Consider the following 18897-nt stretch of genomic DNA (forward strand, 5'->3'; position numbering starts at 1 on the left):
AGAGAGAGAGAGACCCGGTCGCGCGCGCGCACTCTCTCTCTCTTCGGAGCCAGGCGAAAGTGTAAACAAGACACCGTCTCCAAACTAGACGCTGTCTTGCTCTCTCTCCCTCGCACATATTAATCAAAATAAATCGACACGGTGGTAAAAGGTCGGAAGACCAAAGTTTCATGTGTAAATACAGTAACACAACCATTGTGATACATCCATATGAAGACGTTGTTCTGCAGGTTCGTCGTCTTCATTTTCATCTCGCTCCGACTCTGGCTCGAACATGTAAGGCTGTCTGGACAAGTCTTCCGTTGTTGACATTTTGTTAATAATGTGTGAATAAAAAGTTTCTGTGCCGCTATAATCGTATCTCTGCTATCAAACTAGAAAAATGGCCGAACGGGGTGGAGTTGAACCTCTGCAAACTGGAGAGGGGGCGGGGTATGAAGTGTCTCATTTGCATTTAAAGAGACCGCACCAAAACGAGTTGCTCTCAGACGCACATCAGAAAAGGGGTAAAAAAGGGGCCTGTGGAGCTATAATAATGAGGAATTCAGACCCAAGCATTGCAGTTCCGCTTTATATAGACTACAAATGTATGATTTATATGTTAAAAGGAACGATTTAAAAGCATGATATGTCTCCTTTAACCGAAACTTATATGCCTCACAGACATGAGAAATATACATCAAATGCACAAAGCTTGAAATGTCTTTCGAAATAATTCAAAACGAAAAGAAAGACTACTCTCTGATTATGTAATCCATTATGTGCATTTCTCTCTATAGGCGCATTCACTACGAATATGGCGATCGTCAACTTAATCTTTGCAGCCAACACTGACACAGAAAACACTAGTTTATTAATAAAAATCAATGCACGCGTCACCGGATTTACACCGGATCTTGCTTGTTGCACGCACACATATTATGTCGAAATAACAAGATATTATGTTGAAATAACATTATTATTAATAATAAATATTTTAGAATATTTGATTGAATGCTGAATGCTGCGCTTGTTCAATTTAATAACTTTAATTGTGATCATTAAAATAATTGAATATTAAATATTTAGTGGCCAAGTTTTGCTCATTTATTAATAGTATATACCTCTCTCTCTCTCTCTCTCTCTCTCTCTCTCTCTCTCTCTCTCTCTCTCTCTCTCTCTCTCTCTCTCCCCCTGTGAGCACGAGGTTATGAAACTAATAGAATCAAGGGTTTGGAAATCCATTTCTTTTTAATATGAAATGCCATTCATTCAGAGCTCACCATATGCAAGTTGAAAGATGTTGTTTGGTTCTTTCAGATTGGACAGAAAAAGCCAAAAAAGAATGGATAGGCTAATGGATAACTTTTGACATTGATAACGGTATAAATTGCGCAGGGAACGTCTTCCTTTCGACATCAAACCAATGATTTACACCAAGTCATTTCAATTTTGTCACAAGTAATTCAATAAAAGTTCACGGTCTCCCCCTGGTGGTTCCATCTGAATGCGCGTTAAACTTAAGCTCAATCAGCCAGTCTGTTGTGACGGACAATGTTGTGTAAACGCAACTTTTATTATTTTTCAATTGGATCTGGACAGCTACAGGATCAGTTGGAACACTAACTGCAAGCCAAGTTTGCCCATCAGTGGCATATACCTCGCTGATCTGAATGGCCACAAATCCCTACATCCATGTTCCAACATTCAGTGGAAAGCCTTCCAAGAAGACTGTAAGCTGTTATGGCTGCAAAGGAAGGGATTAATGCTTTTTTGCCATGTTCTAAACAAGATGGGAGCATCAGTGTGATGTGTGATATGCAGCCTGACACGCTGTTCCACTTCATCCTAAAGGTGTTCGCTGAGGTTTTGTGGAGGCCTTTTTCTTCCACATCAGACACAGTAAATCATTTCTGAATGGATGCTGCTTTTCAGAGGGTGTTTTCATTCTTTTGGCCATAATTTCACTGCCATCATGCAGCATATGAATTCATGCATTATTCAAGAATGTGTCCACATAACAAAGGGATGTTTTGATACTAGATGACTCAGAGTAAGCCCAGGGAACTGCCATTTAAAGAGCAATTTTTCAGCATTTTAGTGAATCATTCAATTTCTTTATTTCTTTATTTTTGGATTTTAATTTATAAAGAAGGTTGATTGAGATTTGTGATAATCGGAGTGACTTTTTTTGCGGACAGGTTTTGTTATTTGCCTTGTTTCTTTCTGCTTTAAGTGGTTGGTTTCTGCAGCTCTCTGTAATGATTTGAAATAAACCCCATCTCACACCAAGGAAAAGATTTATGGTGCTATCTTCTTTTCACAGTTAGAGTTTAAGTTTGTTTTCTTCTTGTATAAAAAAAAAAAAAAAAAAAAAAAACTCAATGCAAGTACTCCACAGGCATGCAAATTTTTTAGCCATCAATTCAATGGGTTTAGGGGGGTTGTAAAGTCCATCACATGCATTAGCTGAATTTCAGATTCCTTCAAGAACCTCTATTGGATTTAGGGACGCATATAATTGGGATGTGCCGTGGCAACTCATCAATGTTAATTAACCGTGTATCATGACAGCATCTGGGTTGCTGACAATTCATGGGTATAGTTTTTATTTCCTTCTTAGCTCTTTTTGCATTGTTTTTGTTTTGTTGACTGTTTAAGATATTTTCTGCTATTAAACCAGTCAAGATTATCTGAAGGAAATTGGTTCACTCAAAAGATTCAATGCATGCAGAAAATATTTTGGCAATCCTTTTAATGCTCATCTTTTTATCAGTCCTGTGTGCACTCATACCTTCTTTTTGATTATAGCAACATGTAATATCCTCTGGCAAGGAGCTCTGCTCAACAAATCAAGATTTGGCTGACCACTGGTTGTCCACAAGAAAGAAATCAGAAATATAATTTCACACACCAACTGTCATCCATACTGGGACATACTGTTTAATGCTGCCCAACACCTTCATTCATTTAAAAAATATATCTTGACTCTTCTGTGCCTCTTGATAAATCTGGGCATGCGTGTAACTGAATTCAAGACTTTGAATAAAAATGAATAAGTGATTTGGTTTGTATTGTCCATCTATCCAGTGTTAACTGAATAATGTAGAATGTGGAATGGCAGAAGCAGAAGAAATGCAAATAATATTTTTCAATATGTTCCATTAAATTATATATTAAAATGTTTCTTTTCCAAATCTGTGCCATATTGCATCTGGTTGTTCACCTTTCACAGATGTGTTTACTATGAACACTGAATAGTGCACTTTTAAGAGTGAAGTTATTTAATTCATTGATTCAGGCATGGGTTAACATGTCAAAGATATGGCAGAGACTGTTACTCTAAATGTATTTAATCATTTTTATATAGATCTCTGGGATTTTTCCCTGCAGCGAAAAGCTGGAGGGTTTAAGAGCTGTTTTTCTAGAAAAAAAAAAGACTTTTGAAAAACGTAATTACAGCCACAACAAGCTACCCGAGAGATTGCCTAATCAATGTCTGTGAGCATGCTGTGTGTGTACGCCTGGGACAAAAATAGAATTTTCAATGATGTATTGTCATAAGTGAACAACAAGTAGCCTACTTCTGAGGATTAAAGTTATTATTGTGACACATCTTAAAGATATACTTTCTTTGGCATGTTTAATAAGCTTTAAACTAGACAGCCTAAATCTTTTATAAAACATATATTATCTGTCAATTGGCTGGTATAGGCTTGTAAAGTCAATGAATGTGTCAAGATATCTGAAGGGAGTCTCGTTTATTCGTTTTACATGTAAAGTATTATGTGATCTGTCTGTCTTTAATTCTGTGCTGGCCCTTTAAAAGGTTTGTTTAGCATGTTGTTTGGCGGAGCGGAAGTTATTATTGGGATAAGAGTTACATCTTACAGCTGCTGATGTGTTTTTCAAAACAGTTCAGAGGAATCTACAGCCAAGTTGAATACTTGACGGAAGTGCTTATAATGTGTTCGGACGGGTCTTAAAAACAGTCTTCTGTCTCTCTTAGACCTAAGGTTCATTGAGCCTTAGCGGCATCGGCTAACATCTGAATGCACGGAAAGCTCGAATAACTGAACTCAATTAATGCTGTCACCATGCCGTCTTACGAAGAATTTAGAAAAACAAATCACTTCTATTATTTCGTTAAGTTCTCTCTAAATATCTATTCAATGCTATTCTCGGTAAGTGTTCGTTTAAACGGAAAGATGTTCTAGCCTACTAACGTTAGCATTTCTTTGTTTCTCCCTCACCTCACAGATACTTGCCCTGAATGAGTACGCTCATGTGTTTGTGTTGAACGTACAGTAGGCTATAGGTAGTCGTACTAACTTTGACCGTGTTTACCTGGTAATTTTGGGATGCATATTAGCCTCACTTCTGTAAAATTTCTCAGCTGAGCTTTGTAGCTCAGTAAAGGAAATAGGCATGCGCTGCTGGCAGATTTAAAGGCGCAAGACGCTGTTATTGTTGCTGTAAATGTATCGCGCTATATATTTGTTTTAATGGTTATTGTAAACGATTAGTGGCTGTAGTAATATTGAAACAATAGACTTAAACATAATCTATTTTCTTTGCTTTCTTGTCCTATCGAGTCTAAAGGCTATAACTTGCTAACGTCCTGGCTAGAATATAGATCCATAGATAAGATAGATATAGAAATGTCTATTAGGGATGCAGAATTATTGCAAAAATGATTGTTTATTGGGCCTTTTTGTGACTAAAATATCAGATATTTATTGACCGACATTGAATATTAAATGTATTCTGCTCATTTAATCTAGTATCTAGTGTTAACATAAAGTGATAGTGATATGGCAAACATGCATTTATAACAGAGTTTATGCTAATTTTAATAAATAAATAAATAAACTATTTATGAAGGTTGTTGTACTTTTTTTTTTTTTTTTTTATGTAAACAAAAAATTAAAATTATACATCATTACATGTACAATATGCGGTCTTAAAGAGACGGCATCCTACAAGAGAGAGTGCAGTTAAATGTCTGGGATCTCTTCTCTAATGAAGGTTTCTTTAGAGACTATTTATCCCTCTTGTTTTGAGGATTAAAAAAAAAAAAAAAGTTTAAAAAATTCATCCTTCATCCTTGATGCCTACACTTATTTTTATTTGAATGTTTTTACTATATTTAGATTTTTTTTTTTAAACAAAGTATTTTAGCAGTTATTGGCCATAACAGGAAAATAATAATTGTCTTATCAGTATCGGGAAAAAAATTAACATTTTGTGCATCCCTAAAATCTATATATTTCTTTGTTTTAATGTCTGGTTTTGATATTTTAGGTTTCAGGTCTATAAGTTATGTGTTGATTCTCAAAAATTGGCAATCCTTTGCTTAATAACCAGCAACCATTAAGATGTATTTATTGAATTCAACAAGGAACACAGTATTCTTCTTGACTCACAACCAGAGTGTTCTGTCTTCTCACAGGAAATTCAATAAGTCATTGCCATTTGGGAGTATCTTTACTATTATAGCGAACATGATGTTACAAGCAGAAAAGCCTCTCAGGATACTCTTCAATTCTCTCTTCATTTCTTTCTCTCCCTTTCTTTACTCTTAAGCTTGGCTTGCAGCCTTTACACTTCCACATCACTAAAACACCACCATCTATCAATTAATAGAAAATAATTGAAGATGTCAGGAATCTGAAACTGACGGATGATTAATCAGCCAAACAAGACTTATTAAATTAACCCTCTAGAAAGAACATTCAGGGAAGAAAATTGAAAATGAAGTGGTTTCAGTTAGCATGCTTTGTACTAATGTAGTCTTTTGTTAGGATACAAATTGATATTAAGGCTGCTACATTAATCTTCTTTATGATTTGCGTCATTCCATTGACATTGTTTGTGCATTTTAGCTAAGCACTCTGAGAATTACATCTGCATCCTAGGGATTAATGTGAGGAACACAAATGATACAGTACATTTTTGGATTTTGCATCAGATGACTTATCTGCATGACTTGGTTGTGCATTGAAACATTGATTTCAACTTCATATCTTTGTTACATGTCTAATTGAATCATGTAAACGTAATGTTGTGGAATTATATAAGCTGATGTGACTTGTACAAATGTTTTACCAAACCAACCACTGCCCCTGTTCCCCTCAGTTGCTCGGTCTGTGCGTGCTATGTATTGGAGTGTATGCAGAAGTGGAGAGGCAGAAGAATCGCACCCTGGAGGGGGTGTTTTTGGCTCCTGCCGTGGTCCTCATACTACTGGGTCTCGTCATGTTTACTGTGTCTGTTATTGGGATGGTGGGATCTCTCAGGGACAACAAGACTCTGCTGCACATGGTGAGTGTTGCTTGTCTGAACATACAGTATATATGTGTGCCAAGCTTCTACCATTTTACTGGTGTTATTTTTGGTTGTGACTTTAAAGGATAGTTCAGCCCAAAATGAACATTCTGTCATCATTACTCACTCTCATCTCATGCCTTTTCAAACCATAAGACTTTTGTTTGACTTTGGAACACAAATGAAGAAATTTTTATTGAAATCTAAGAGATTTCTGTCCCTCCATTGAAAGTCCCGCTCATAGAGATGGTAAAATAAATTTTAATCCAACTCTTCTGAAGAGACATGATCGCTTCATTGAAAAATATCTTCAATTGTGTTCCAAAGATGAACAGAAGTCTTAGAATGACTGATGACTTTTATTTTGGTTTACCTAACCCTTTAAATAACCCTTTCCATGCAGTTCCTGTGTGTCCTGTGTGTTTTGCTGGCTCTCCAGGCTCTTGCCCTCATCATTGCCCTGATCTTTGAGAAGACGGTAAGACATTGAGAGCAGAGAGAATGTTGGTACGGTTACGGTATACGGTTTGTTGTTAATGAGTCCCAATCTTCTCTGTCTTTAGACAATCAAATTATTTCAGAAAAGTATACGTGAGGGAATCAAACACTACTATGATGACCTGGACTTCAAGAACATATTGGACTACGTGCAAGAGAAGGTTGTTTACCTAACTGTTTTATTACTATAAGTGTGTTATACACCCACCCTAATATGGTCTACAATACATCAAGTCAGCCATAAATAATGTCCATCTTTCTAGCAGAAACACATAGTTTGTGTCAATTAAAATCTCTTTCATCCCCGTAATCTCACAAAAATGACAGTTTTCTCATAGCAGATGTCTCTACGCAGTCACCTGCATCATAAATGGTCAAAACTTTTGAATGGTTCTGTAATCCAGCTTTATACACATTTTAATATGGCATTTAAAAAAAAAAAAAAGATACTTTTATTCAGTAAGGACACATTAAGTTGATCAAAAGTGACACGACTGTTTAATAATGTAAAATTTCTACTTCACAAATGCTTCTCTTTCTGTTCTATCTGTTCATCAAATAACCATGAACATTTTTTTTATCAGTATTAAAAAAAAAATTAAGCAACACAACTGTTTTTAACTTTGGTAATAATAATGTTTCTTGAGATACAAATCAGCATATTAGAATGAAGATTTTTTTTTACGAAGGATCATGTGACACTGAAGATGCTTAAAATTCAGCTTTGAAAGTGGCATGTGAAGGCCATACTCAGAATTTGTACTCTGCATTTAACCCATCCAAGTTAATGCACACTCATTAGGAGTAGTGAACACACACACACACACACACACACACACACACACACACACACACACACACTGCAAACCTTGGACCACTCTTCAAATGCACACACCTGGAGCAGTCATTTTGCTATGGAGCAGTTGTGGATTAGGTGCCTTATAGGTGCCAGTATTGAGAATAGAACCCGCGACATTCGGGTTACCAGTCTGACTCTCCATTAGGCCACGAAAATAGAAAACCGTTATTTTTAAATAGTTTGCACTGTAAATTTGATCAAATAAATGCAGCCTCGGTGAGCATAAGTGACTTTTTTTTCAACCACAACAACAAAAAAAAATCTTACCGAACACAAACTTTTCATCAGTAGTGTAACTTGATTTATATTTTATACGAAATATTTTATTTTAAATATTTATTTATAAAGGCTTATATATCTATTGTCATGTTAAGAAGAAAACTGTCACTCAAAATTATAAATAAAATTCCCTTTTATAATGACTCTCTTTGTTTGTCTTTTCAGTTTTCTTGTTGTGGGGGAGATGAGTACAAGGATTGGGAAGTAAACCAGTACCACTTCTGCAATGGCACGAGTCCTTTGGCCTGCGGCGTTCCCTACACCTGCTGCATCCGTCAAAGTGTTAGTCATTCCATGTTCTTCTTTCAGTCATGATACATTAATCATGCATAATACGGCCCAGCACGCGGCAGTCTGACGAGAAAAGCTTTTTTGCAGTGGAATCAGTCTGACCCACAGGTCTGTGAGAGTAGGGAGCTGATTTCTGAGCTTTTTTCTGGTGGGTTAGAGAGCTTTCTAGTAAATGCTGTTCTCCATGAGTCAGTGGAGAGTGCATCATGATGGAGAGGATTTAATTTGCCTTCCCGATGCTGCAGAGAGTCTCTTCTGCTTTATCAGCACCTCTCTCTCTCTCTCTCTCTCTCTCTCTCTCTCTCTCTCTCTCTCTCTCTCTCTCTCTCTCTCTCTCTCTCTCACACAGAGTTAATGAATGTTGATTGGGCACTAATGCACTGTTCTCCTTTCGGTATGACAGCTTACTATGCAGTGAGCGAGCACAGGCCTTTTCAAGCTAATGAAACATCACCATAATCAAGACTTCCTTAGAATATTCTTTACATCCTGACTTATTTTTTCCATTCTCATCCTAGTTAATTCAGATATAGTTACCCTTATGTGAGCCAGAATTTTCAGATCATAAATCTGTGATATTTGACTTCAGATGTTTCCCTTATCAAGTACAATGCTAATGGCACAAAATGGCACAATAAATTTAGTAAATAAAGGTCATTCAGTAAATAATCTATTGCTAGGTGCAGATGTTCAGGAATCTGCTGATTTCTATAGCATTGTTTGCTGATGTTTTGAGGGAAAAAATGTTTTGTGCTCTTATTGGTTGCTGAAAGCATAATCAGATTATTCAAAATATTTATGGCATAATGGGCCTTAAAATTCTTTGTAAATATGTGGAACTGACACTTTCTTCACCCTGTACCCTTATTAACGAAGCCCCGCTGGTGTTCTCCATCTGTTTCAAACCACATCATATTATAATATGGCATCTGGTAGCTGTTGCCGACCTGTTTTGAGAAACAGAGTTGAAGTGTCACATGGTACGGAATATATGAGAGGAATTGGACTGTGCTTTTGGGAGCAGGCAGGTTTACAGTCTATTTGTAATCTGATTAGATGGGCTCCCTGTTCATCAGTCCTATTACGGATTCCATCACTGCAGTGACCCTCTGCTTTAATGATTACATCAACATGATTATAAGTGTGTGCTGAAATTCCATAATGAATATGAAATTCATTTTAAGGGTCAAAGGACAAAATTTTAAGTTTGCCAATACACTTCTGCTCCAACAGCATCAAGCTGACCAAATGCCACTTCTCACTTGAGAAGGTTTTCAAAAACATAATATGCAAGTTGTTAAATAGCCTTGTGTGTGTGTTTTTTTCTTATCAGGTCGGAGAAGTTGTGAACACACTTTGTGGCTACCAAACTATAATTAAGCAGGTAAGTGGCGCTCTCGGGGGTCTCATTTTAAGTCCACATTCTTGTAATGGCCTGCAACCAGCCATCACTGACTGATTTTAAATGACTTGCTTCATTTTACATAATACTCACTCTGATGCAGTTGGAGAGAATTATTTGCTGGACCTTGACGCATGAAATGATTTTTAAAGGAGAAGCTGGGACAGGAAAACAAAAACCTTCGATAGCCATTTCGAGTGCAACCATTGTTTTTTCCATAGATGAAAACCAAGCAAATCATATCAGAGCCATTACTAGCACCACCTCCATTATGCCATTACGATGGACTTTAGTTGTGATATTTTAATTTTGTTTCTGTCATAGAATCAGAGCATTACCTGCCGCCTGTACCGAATTTGTTTCTTTCTCTCCTCTGTATTACAGCGTGAAGCTTTAGATGGCATAATTCATGTGCGTGGCTGCATACATGCTGTGAACCTGTGGATGGGAGACAACATTGGCGCTACTATCGGAATTTGCTGCGCGGTTGGACTGCCACAGGTTTTGGAAACATCTTTCCCTTCTTGTGCTTCCTGTTTATTACTTATCTTATACAGAAATTTATGTATCTCTTTTCCTTCTGCACTTTTTTTAATCTCCCCTGCCATTCCACATTTCCATTTTGATTGCCTACTACCTATTCTGTTTGACTCTTCCCTCATTAGAGACTCCTCTTCCAAACAATAAATTATAGAAAAAGGGCATCTGCACTGACCAATGCAAATACCCAAAAGAGGGGTGCATGACTTGGAGAAGCTGGTGCCTAGTCTTGCCAATTTTGGCAAACTTGAAAACTTTATTTTCTAAAATAACCAGCTTGCTGTCTCTCTCTCTCTTTCTGTCTCATCTTGCCCCTTGCTGAGATGAGGGAAGAGATCACATTAAATGCAGCCACATGTCTGTGCTGCCACATTCCTCCAATTATGCATTAATCCTCAAATTAGAGCAGAGGGAAAGACCATTTACACAAATATGATGGAATGTGAGAAAACACCTGCCTGGTAAATGACGGTATGGCTGCATTAGTGATCTGCTTCTATAAGTGCACAGTAAACTGTATATTGTATCATATTTTTAATAAAAATACCTAAAATGAAAGATATAAATGTATCACTTATACATGCACAAGGTGACTTGTGCTTTGATCGAAATAATTAAAAGTATAAACAGAGTTTTTACACTACCGTCGGGGTCGGTGTCAGTAAGAAAATGTTTTTTAAAAGAAGTCTCATGCTTACCAAGGCTGCATTTATATGAGAAAAAATGGTGAAAATTTTTATATTGTAATATTGTGTTGTTTTCTATTTGAATAATTTTAAGCAGTCTTTACTCCAATCTTCTGTGTCACATGATCCTTCAGAAATCATTCTAATATGCTGGATTTTTGTGGAAACTGTGATAGATTTTTTTACAGGATTCTTTGATGAATAGACAGTTAAAAATATATAAATCTTTTGTAATTATAAAAGTCTTTTACTTTTGATCAACTTAATGTGTCCTTGCTGACTTTTTTTTGCATTCATCATCATGCAGTAACACACTGGGGGTGTCACTAACTATCTGTTTCATCTGCAGATAAGGTGTAAAATAAACCTTTTTTAGTAATCTATCTAAAAAAAAAAACACTTTAATGTTTCTTTCAGCTTCTTGGTATTCTCCTGAGCTGTGTCTTCTGGAATCTTTTGGTGGAGATGAGTGAGTCTGAAGACATGGTGGACTTTAAATTCCTAAAACGTGGTTTTGAGTACAGCGAACTGGACCTCTCGGGTGCTGGATGGTGTATGTGTCTACCTCGTGACGAAGGGTACCTGCCTGTACCTGTAGCAGAGCCTGACACCTGGACACCAGACCCCATCCCTTTTGACCTGGAACAAGAGCAGCCCAAAATAGCCTTTACACATTCCCAACTAAAGAGCCAAGGATTTGTGTCAGGTGTGGGAATGGATGAAGTGGACAATCGAGCTTAAGAACCACAAAGAAAAGAAAGTTGCATCTTAAGCATATTGTTTTTTGTATATAAAAAGGTTTGCCCTTGCACTGTGTTAAGATAAAGTGAGTTAGTTGCACTACATGTTGGTAATAATGTTTTTAGGCATGAAAAAAGGAGAGGTTTGTATAAAACATTTGGTAATTGAGGGAATCAAGGTAGGAGATATCCACAGGCTTGTATAATCAAACTTTTAAGAACATATCACTTCAAATGCTGTTTACATAGTCTGTTATTTTTCACCATTTTAATTCATTCTGTGTCTTATTGGATTAAGGGAGTTTGACTTGTTTTATTGGTCATATTGTCATTTAATAGTTTATAAGGTGCATAGAAAGGATTCTATTAATTGTTGGCAATACAATTTTTTAAATGTTTTAAAAAATAATTTATGATGTCCTTTAGACCTATATTTCAATGAGTTCAAGGAAATTGGTAGTTTTGGAATTTGTCAATGATTATGACTGTTGTGACTGGCAGATAAAGCTGGGCATTCATCTCTAGTCTATGCATTGTTTCTAAAATGTTTTATATTCATGTTTTAATTGTTTTTATATTACACTACTGTTATGAACCCAGCTCTCAGAGAATAAAGGAACATAAGAATATCATGGATCTTCTTTTTCTTTTAAAAGAGCATGTGGTTCGTGTAATGCCGACATTTTTCTTTAACGGTATAACTGTACCAATGAAATTATTTATTAAAGTGTTGCCTTAAGTACAACAGAAGCTTTCTTACCTCAGGCTATTCTGGAATAGCCGCATTGTTTTGCAGGTAATTTGTAGATAGGATTTTGTTGTTGTTGAAAAAGGGAGTCCTGGCATTGTTTAACACTACTTGAAGTTTAATTTGTCTTGAAGTAAGGCTAAAAATTAATGTTTAGTTGTCATAAACTGCTGTTTTAAATGTGTAGCCCATGTTTTATCTTTCTTAGGTGTATAAAAAGATTGAAAAAGTTTGGCTTGAAGGATGTCATAATTACGACTCTCTGCCATAAATGTACAAAACCCACCTTTTAGCTGTTGGTAGTCATTCTGAAATCCCTCACAATCGCACACCTTTGCTAACAGACATTTTGATGATTTTGTTAAAGTTGACTGCTGCGCTCCAGCTAATGTAGCTCTGGTTTTGTAGTAACATTAATGTGACTTGCAATAAAATTTGCTTGAATGAACCTTTTAAATATGTCTTGCTGGTTATTTTGTTGAATAAAACACCAAAGTCTCTTGAGCCTTGTAGTGGTGCGATAAGTGGAGATGTGAAAACCTCTGAGGATCTGGGCATGTGGGTTCTTGGAAACTGGTCACCTGAACCCTTGAACATCTAAGCCGTTTTCTAGTGCATAATCACACATTTTAAATTGTTCTGAAGAGAGAATGTTGCATAATGACGTCCCAGTGGTTCTGTAAGACTATTGTATTTTTCAAATAACTCAAATTGCATTTAAGGACACTGATGGCAACTTGGCATATTTTTTATTGATTCTGCCTTCAGTGCATCATCATAACACATCAATTATATTAATTCATGTGCAGAGCGATCTATCTTCAACCTCTCTCCCATTATTTCCTCAATGCTCACGCCACTTTCCCCTTCATGATGATGGCCATCAAAAGGCGGCCTGTGTAATAATTATAGCTGGTGTCTCAATGGGAGGAAATGAACTGCTACACCGAAAATTACACTTCATGCGCTGAGCAGAGAACAAAATGCATCCACACTGGCGTAATTATGATAATAATAACAGTAATTAACAATTGTCGACTTGAGGGACGCTCAAGGATGGCTTTTCGGTTCTGTGAATGAGTGCATCAAAAGAGGATAAGGCAAGGGAATCAAGTGATGCACTACTAACAGATGAATAGTCAGTGCTCAAGTAGATGTTCTTTCCCATTTGGGATCTGGAAAAGCTGATGGGGGTTGGGGTGAAAAGGGAGTAAAATCCAAATATTCAAGTTAAGAAGCTTAGAGAATCTGGTTATTTACTGAATTACTCTTAATAGTTAAACAGAGCCACTGCAGTGAGCCAGCAAGGGCAAAAAGATACTGTGCCTTGCGAAAGTATTCATACCCCTCAAATTTTTTTGTTGCCACCTTATGTTAAACTATTTTAAATAACTTTTTCCCCCCATCACATCATTTTTTTTTACGCCATACACCATAATGACAAATCAAAAACAGATTTGAAAATGTATTAAAAAGGAAAAACTGAAATACGTACATTGCATATGTATTTGTACCCTTAACTCGGATACTTGGTTGAAGCACCTTTACAGCCTAAAGTCTTTTTGGGTATGATGCGACAAGCTTTGCACATCTGCATTTGGTGATTTTTCTGCCATTCTTCTCCTCAGATCCTCTCAAGCTCAGTCAGATTGGATGGGGACCGTCGGTGGACAGCCATTTTCAGGTTTCTCCAGAGATGTTGGGTTGGGTTCAACTTTGGGCTCTGGCTTGGCCAATCAATGACATTCACAGAGTTGTCCATAAGCCACTCTTGCATTGTTTTAGGGTCTGTGCTTAGGGTCATTGTCCTGTTGGAAGGTGAACCTTCTGCCCTGTCCGATGTTCTGAATGCTCTGGACAAGGTTTTCATTAAGGCTAACTCTATTTTGATGCGTTGAGTTTCCTTCTACCCTGACGAGTCCCCCAGTCCCTGCCGCTGAAAATCCCCAAGAGCATGATGCTGCTACCACAACTTTACTGTTGGGATGGTATTGTGAATGTGCAGGTGATGAAAGGTGCCTGCTTCCCTGTTTAGAACTGAGGTACATCAGTCCATAGAATCTTGTTACTCACAGTCTCAGAGAGTCCTTTAGCCGTTTTTTTGTGTTTTGTTTTTTAGCACATTTCAAGTGTTTTTCTTATTTGTCTTCACTGAGGACAGACTTGAGTCTGGCACTCTGCCATAAAGCCCATATAAGTGGTGTGTGTGGGCGTTTGCTCTGATATGCATTTTCAGTTGTTAGACCTTTTATTGAGAGGTGTGTGCCTTTTCAAATCATACCCATTCAATTGAATTTGCCAGAGGTTTACTCCAGTGAAAGTGTAGTAACATCTCAAAGATGATCCAAGCGAAACTGGAATGCTAAGCTATATTTTTAGGCCTTGTTTCACAAACAAGGCTGAGATTAAGCTAGGATTAGGCCTTAGTTCAATTAGGATATTTAAGTAGGTTTTATAAATGTGCCTTAGAAAAAAAACATTACTGGTGTGAATCTTGATACAAAACAATGACACTGACATATTTTAAGATATGTCAGTGCAAGTTGCTTTCCGTTAAAACAGCTCAAACTTGCATTTTATTCTGGGACTAGGCTTAAGCCTTGTCTGTGAAACCGGGGGTAAGTGTCCCAGAAAAGGATACAAATACTTATGCAATGCAATATTTTCAGTTTATTTATGTTTAATAAATTTGTTTGATAAAGTTATCATGAATCTGTTTTTTGCTTTGTCATTAATGTAGATTGACGTGGGGGAAAAAAGTAATTTAAAGCAGTTTAGCATAGGCTGCAACAAAACAAAATGTGGAGTACGAATACGTTCCCAAGGCACTGTATATACAGAGGGAAAATATTGTTTTTCTCCTCCCCAAGATTTTGATGTGGTTCAAAATTGATGTAATTAGGCTTATTGGTGGATAGCTAGAAGTGACCTGAGTATCAACATTTTCCAACTCTGAAAGAGTAATACAATATTAGGTAACACTTTAGAATACTGTTCCTTCATTAATGAATGATTACACAGGAACAAACTGGTGACAAATTATTAACATTCTAGTAACTACTATTAACTAACAAGAAACTCTGATTAACAAATTAGTAAGTAATAGCGCTCAGATGAATGTAGTAGTTCACTATTAGCTAATCAATAACTACTATTTTTTTCATACCTCCCAGAGAACTACTATCTACAGGTTCATAATTAACATGAATAATGCATAATTTAAAATAAAAGGTAATGGTAACCCACTAGTAATGACTCAAGTATTACTACATCATTCTAAAGGAACTACTAATTATTTGGATCAGTATTCTAAAGTGAAAAACATGATAACTACCTAATATTGACTGAAGTCATTGTAAGCTTTTGAGATTTTTGTAAGATTTTGAATAGCAATTCCTTCCAATGGATTTGGTAACACTTTAGTCATTACTAGTGTGTTCCCATGATCTTCACTTTAGAATACTGATCCAAATAATTAGTAGTTCCTTTAGAAAGATGTAGTAACACTTGATTCATTACTATCCAAAACCTTACAAAAGCCTTTAAAGCTTACAATGACTTCAGTCAATATTAGGTTGATATCATGTTTTTCACTTTAGAATAGATCCAAATTATTAGTAGTTCCTTTAGAAGGATGTAGTAACACTTGATTCATTACTAATGGGCTGCCATTACCTTATATTAAACATTGTGCATTATAAATATTTATTAACCTGTATATGTGACCCTGGATCACAAAACCAGTCTTATGTTGCACGGGTATATTTGTGGCAATAGCCAACAAAACATTGTATGGGTCAAAATTATAGATTTTTCTTTTATGCCAAAAATCATTAGGATATTAAGTAAAGATCATGTTCCATGAAGATATTTTGTAAATTTCCTACCTTAAATATATAAAACATTTATTTTTGTGAATGGATGCAGCACTATCGCCAATAGAAAAGGCGATTTTCTCAATATTTCGATTTTTCTGTACCCTCAGATTCCAGATGTTCAAATAGTTGTATCTCGGCCAAATATTGTCCTATCCTAACAAACCATACATCAATGGAAAGATTATGTATTCAGCTTTCAAATGATGTATAAATCTCAATTTGAAAAAAAAATACACATAAGACTGGTTTTGTGGTCCAGGGTCACATATAGTAGTTCTTATAGTCTTCAGTGAGGTATGAAAAATAGTAGTTATTGATTAGCTAATAGTGAACTACCACATAGACTGAGCGCTATTACTTACTAATTCGTTAATCAGAGTTTTTTGTTAGTTAATAGTAGTTAATAGAGTGTTACTAATGCATTACTCATTTGTTCCTGTGTAGTTATTCATTAATGAAGGAACAGTATTCTAAAGTGTTACCCAATATTAAAAGGCAGAAGCTTTTTTCGAGAGGGAATACGGCTCATTCCGGCTGCAGCTTAAAATGCTGTGTCTTTTTATCTAAGTAATGAACCCAGCGCATCTGTCTCTGAGGGGATTGTGAATCGCAGCAGGCAAGGAGATAAGTATAAGAAGTAAAAACTACAATAGGGATTTGGATGTTTGGGTTAAAGTCTGGATGGATCTGAGGCCGGCGTCTTTGAAATAAGCAAAGAACAATTAAAACATTAAAAAGCTGCAGAACATTCAGTTGCTTGTATTGTCATCAGTGAAATGACTATAGGGTAGGGTTTGTGATGGGCCCATTGTGGTTGTAATACAAATGCCCCTGCTGACTGCAGGTGATTTTGATCAACCGTCTTTAGAAACATTGCCCATTTCACAGCAGCTATAGCTTAACTTAGCCATGGGCCGATGCCAGAACACTTTGAACAGGTGGGTATTTCTTTCTGTAAAATGAGAAAAGGAAATGTTCTTCATAACACTAAACGAATCTAATGAGCATTATTGTTTTAAGCATTGTTAACTGTCATCAGTAGGCATATTATAAAAGAAAACAGATTGAATATTTTGAAGCACAATTTATTTGTAATTAGCCCTACAGTAACCTTACACACACACACAGGCCCGTCGCCAAGGGGGGGCATTGGGGGGCAGTGCCCCCCCAAACGACTTACTGGGCCCCCCCAAATATTATGCTCAGGACAATAAAAGAAACTTACATCGAACGTTTCATATTAAATGTTTGCGATTGAGTTCAATTTCGTACCAAAATGTTTCAGCAGAACTTAGCTCACAGGATCAGTAATCCCTACAACGGTAACACTAGAAATGCATAACACATTATCTTCAGAAATGATTCAGAAAATTCATTATTCAACGCATTATTACACAGAACGTAAATTGTAATATAATTATATTCATAAATGACTTAAAACATCCCAAAACAGCACCCAAACCTTGAAAAGACCTACCTCATTAATTATTCAAATACAACAGCCAATGGCAAGTCTCCAGCAGCAGACCTTTCAATATGTTATTTTTGTGTTAGTAGTTTTATTTATTCAAATTACAATATGCAGTTGTGTGTAAGTGTATATACAGGGTGGGCCATTTATATGGATACACCGTAATAACATGGGAATGGTTGGTGATATTAAAGTCCTGTTTGTGGCACATTAGTATATGTGAGGGGGCAAACTCCTCAAGATGGGTGGTGACCATGGTGGCCATTTAGAAGTCGGCCATCTTGGATACAACTTTTGTTTTTTCAATAGGAAGAGGGCCATGTGACACATCAAACCTATTGGTAATGTCACAAGAAAAACAATGGTGTGCTTGGTTTCAACGTAACTTTATTCGTTCATGAGTTATTTACAAGTTTCTGACCACTTATAAAATGTGTTCAATGTGCTGCCCATTGTGTTGGATTGTCAATGCAACCCTGTTCTCCCACTCTTCACACACTGATAGCAACACCGCAGGAGAAATGCCAGCACAGGCATCCAGTATCTGTAGTTTCAGGTGCTGCACATCTCGTATCTTCACACCATAGACAATTGCCTTCAGATGACCCCAAAGATAAAAGTCTAAGGGGGTCAGATCGGGAGACCTTGGGGGCCATTCAACTGGCCCACGACGACCAATCCACTTTCCAGGAAACTGTTCATCTAGGAATGCTCGGACCTGGCACCCATAATGTGGTGGTGCAATTGTCTATGGTGTGAAGATACGAGATGTGCAGCACCTGAAACTATGGATACTGGATGCCTGTGCTGGCATTTCTCCTGCGGTGTTGCTATCAGTGTGTGAAGAGTGGGAGAACAGGGTTGCATTGACAATCCAACACAATGGGCAGCACATTGAACACATTTTATAAGTGGTCAGAAACTTGTAAATAATTTATGAACGAATAAAGTTACGTTGAAACCAAGCACACCATTGTTTTTCTTGTGACATTACCAATAAGTTTGATGTGTCACATGGCCCTCTTCCTATTGAAAAAACAAAAGTTGTATCCAAGATGGCCGACTTCTAAATGGCCACCATGGTCACCACCCATCTTGAGGAGTTTGCCCCCTCACATATACTAATGTGCCACAAACAGGACTTTAATATCACCAACCATTCCCATGTTATTACGGTGTATCCATATAAATGGCCCACC

The 18897-nt window shown here is 36.8% G+C and overlaps 1 protein-coding gene across 2 annotated transcripts; it reads left to right on the forward strand.

Moving 5' to 3' along the window:
• The first annotated feature begins 3816 nt into the window (after positions 1-3816).
• On the forward strand, positions 3817-12804 carry LOC307159571 (tetraspanin-15). Of its 2 annotated transcripts, none has more exons than XM_079873027.1 (8): positions 3817-4163; positions 6118-6303; positions 6710-6784; positions 6870-6965; positions 8108-8224; positions 9567-9617; positions 10020-10136; positions 11279-12804. In XM_079873027.1, exons 1-8 carry the CDS (start codon positions 4077-4079, stop codon positions 11600-11602), a joined length of 1053 nt encoding a protein of 350 aa, XP_079729153.1. In that variant the 5' UTR covers positions 3817-4076; the 3' UTR covers positions 11603-12804. The 2 variants fall into 2 exon arrangements, with proteins under 2 accessions (XP_079729153.1, XP_079729154.1); XM_079873028.1 differs by having other exon boundaries at positions 3829-4163; positions 10020-10200; positions 11279-12803.
• The last annotated feature ends 6093 nt before the right edge of the window (positions 12805-18897 follow it).

The sequence above is a fragment of the Squalius cephalus genome, assembly GCF_949319135.1.
Source record: "Squalius cephalus genome assembly, chromosome: 5".
In the NCBI taxonomy this organism is placed as follows: domain Eukaryota; kingdom Metazoa; phylum Chordata; class Actinopteri; order Cypriniformes; family Leuciscidae; genus Squalius; species Squalius cephalus.

Excerpts from the sequence above, each read along its gene's own strand:
- LOC307159571 (XM_079873027.1), top strand. The coding sequence starts at position 4,077 with ATGCCGTCTTACGAAGAATTTAGAAAAACAAATCACTTCTATTATTTC. Across the intron at positions 6,304-6,709 it reads ACAAGACTCTGCTGCACATG|TTCCTGTGTGTCCTGTGTGT; the intron begins GTGAGTGTTGCT and ends CTTTCCATGCAG. Across the intron at positions 8,225-9,566 it reads CCTGCTGCATCCGTCAAAGT|GTCGGAGAAGTTGTGAACAC; the intron begins GTTAGTCATTCC and ends TTTTCTTATCAG.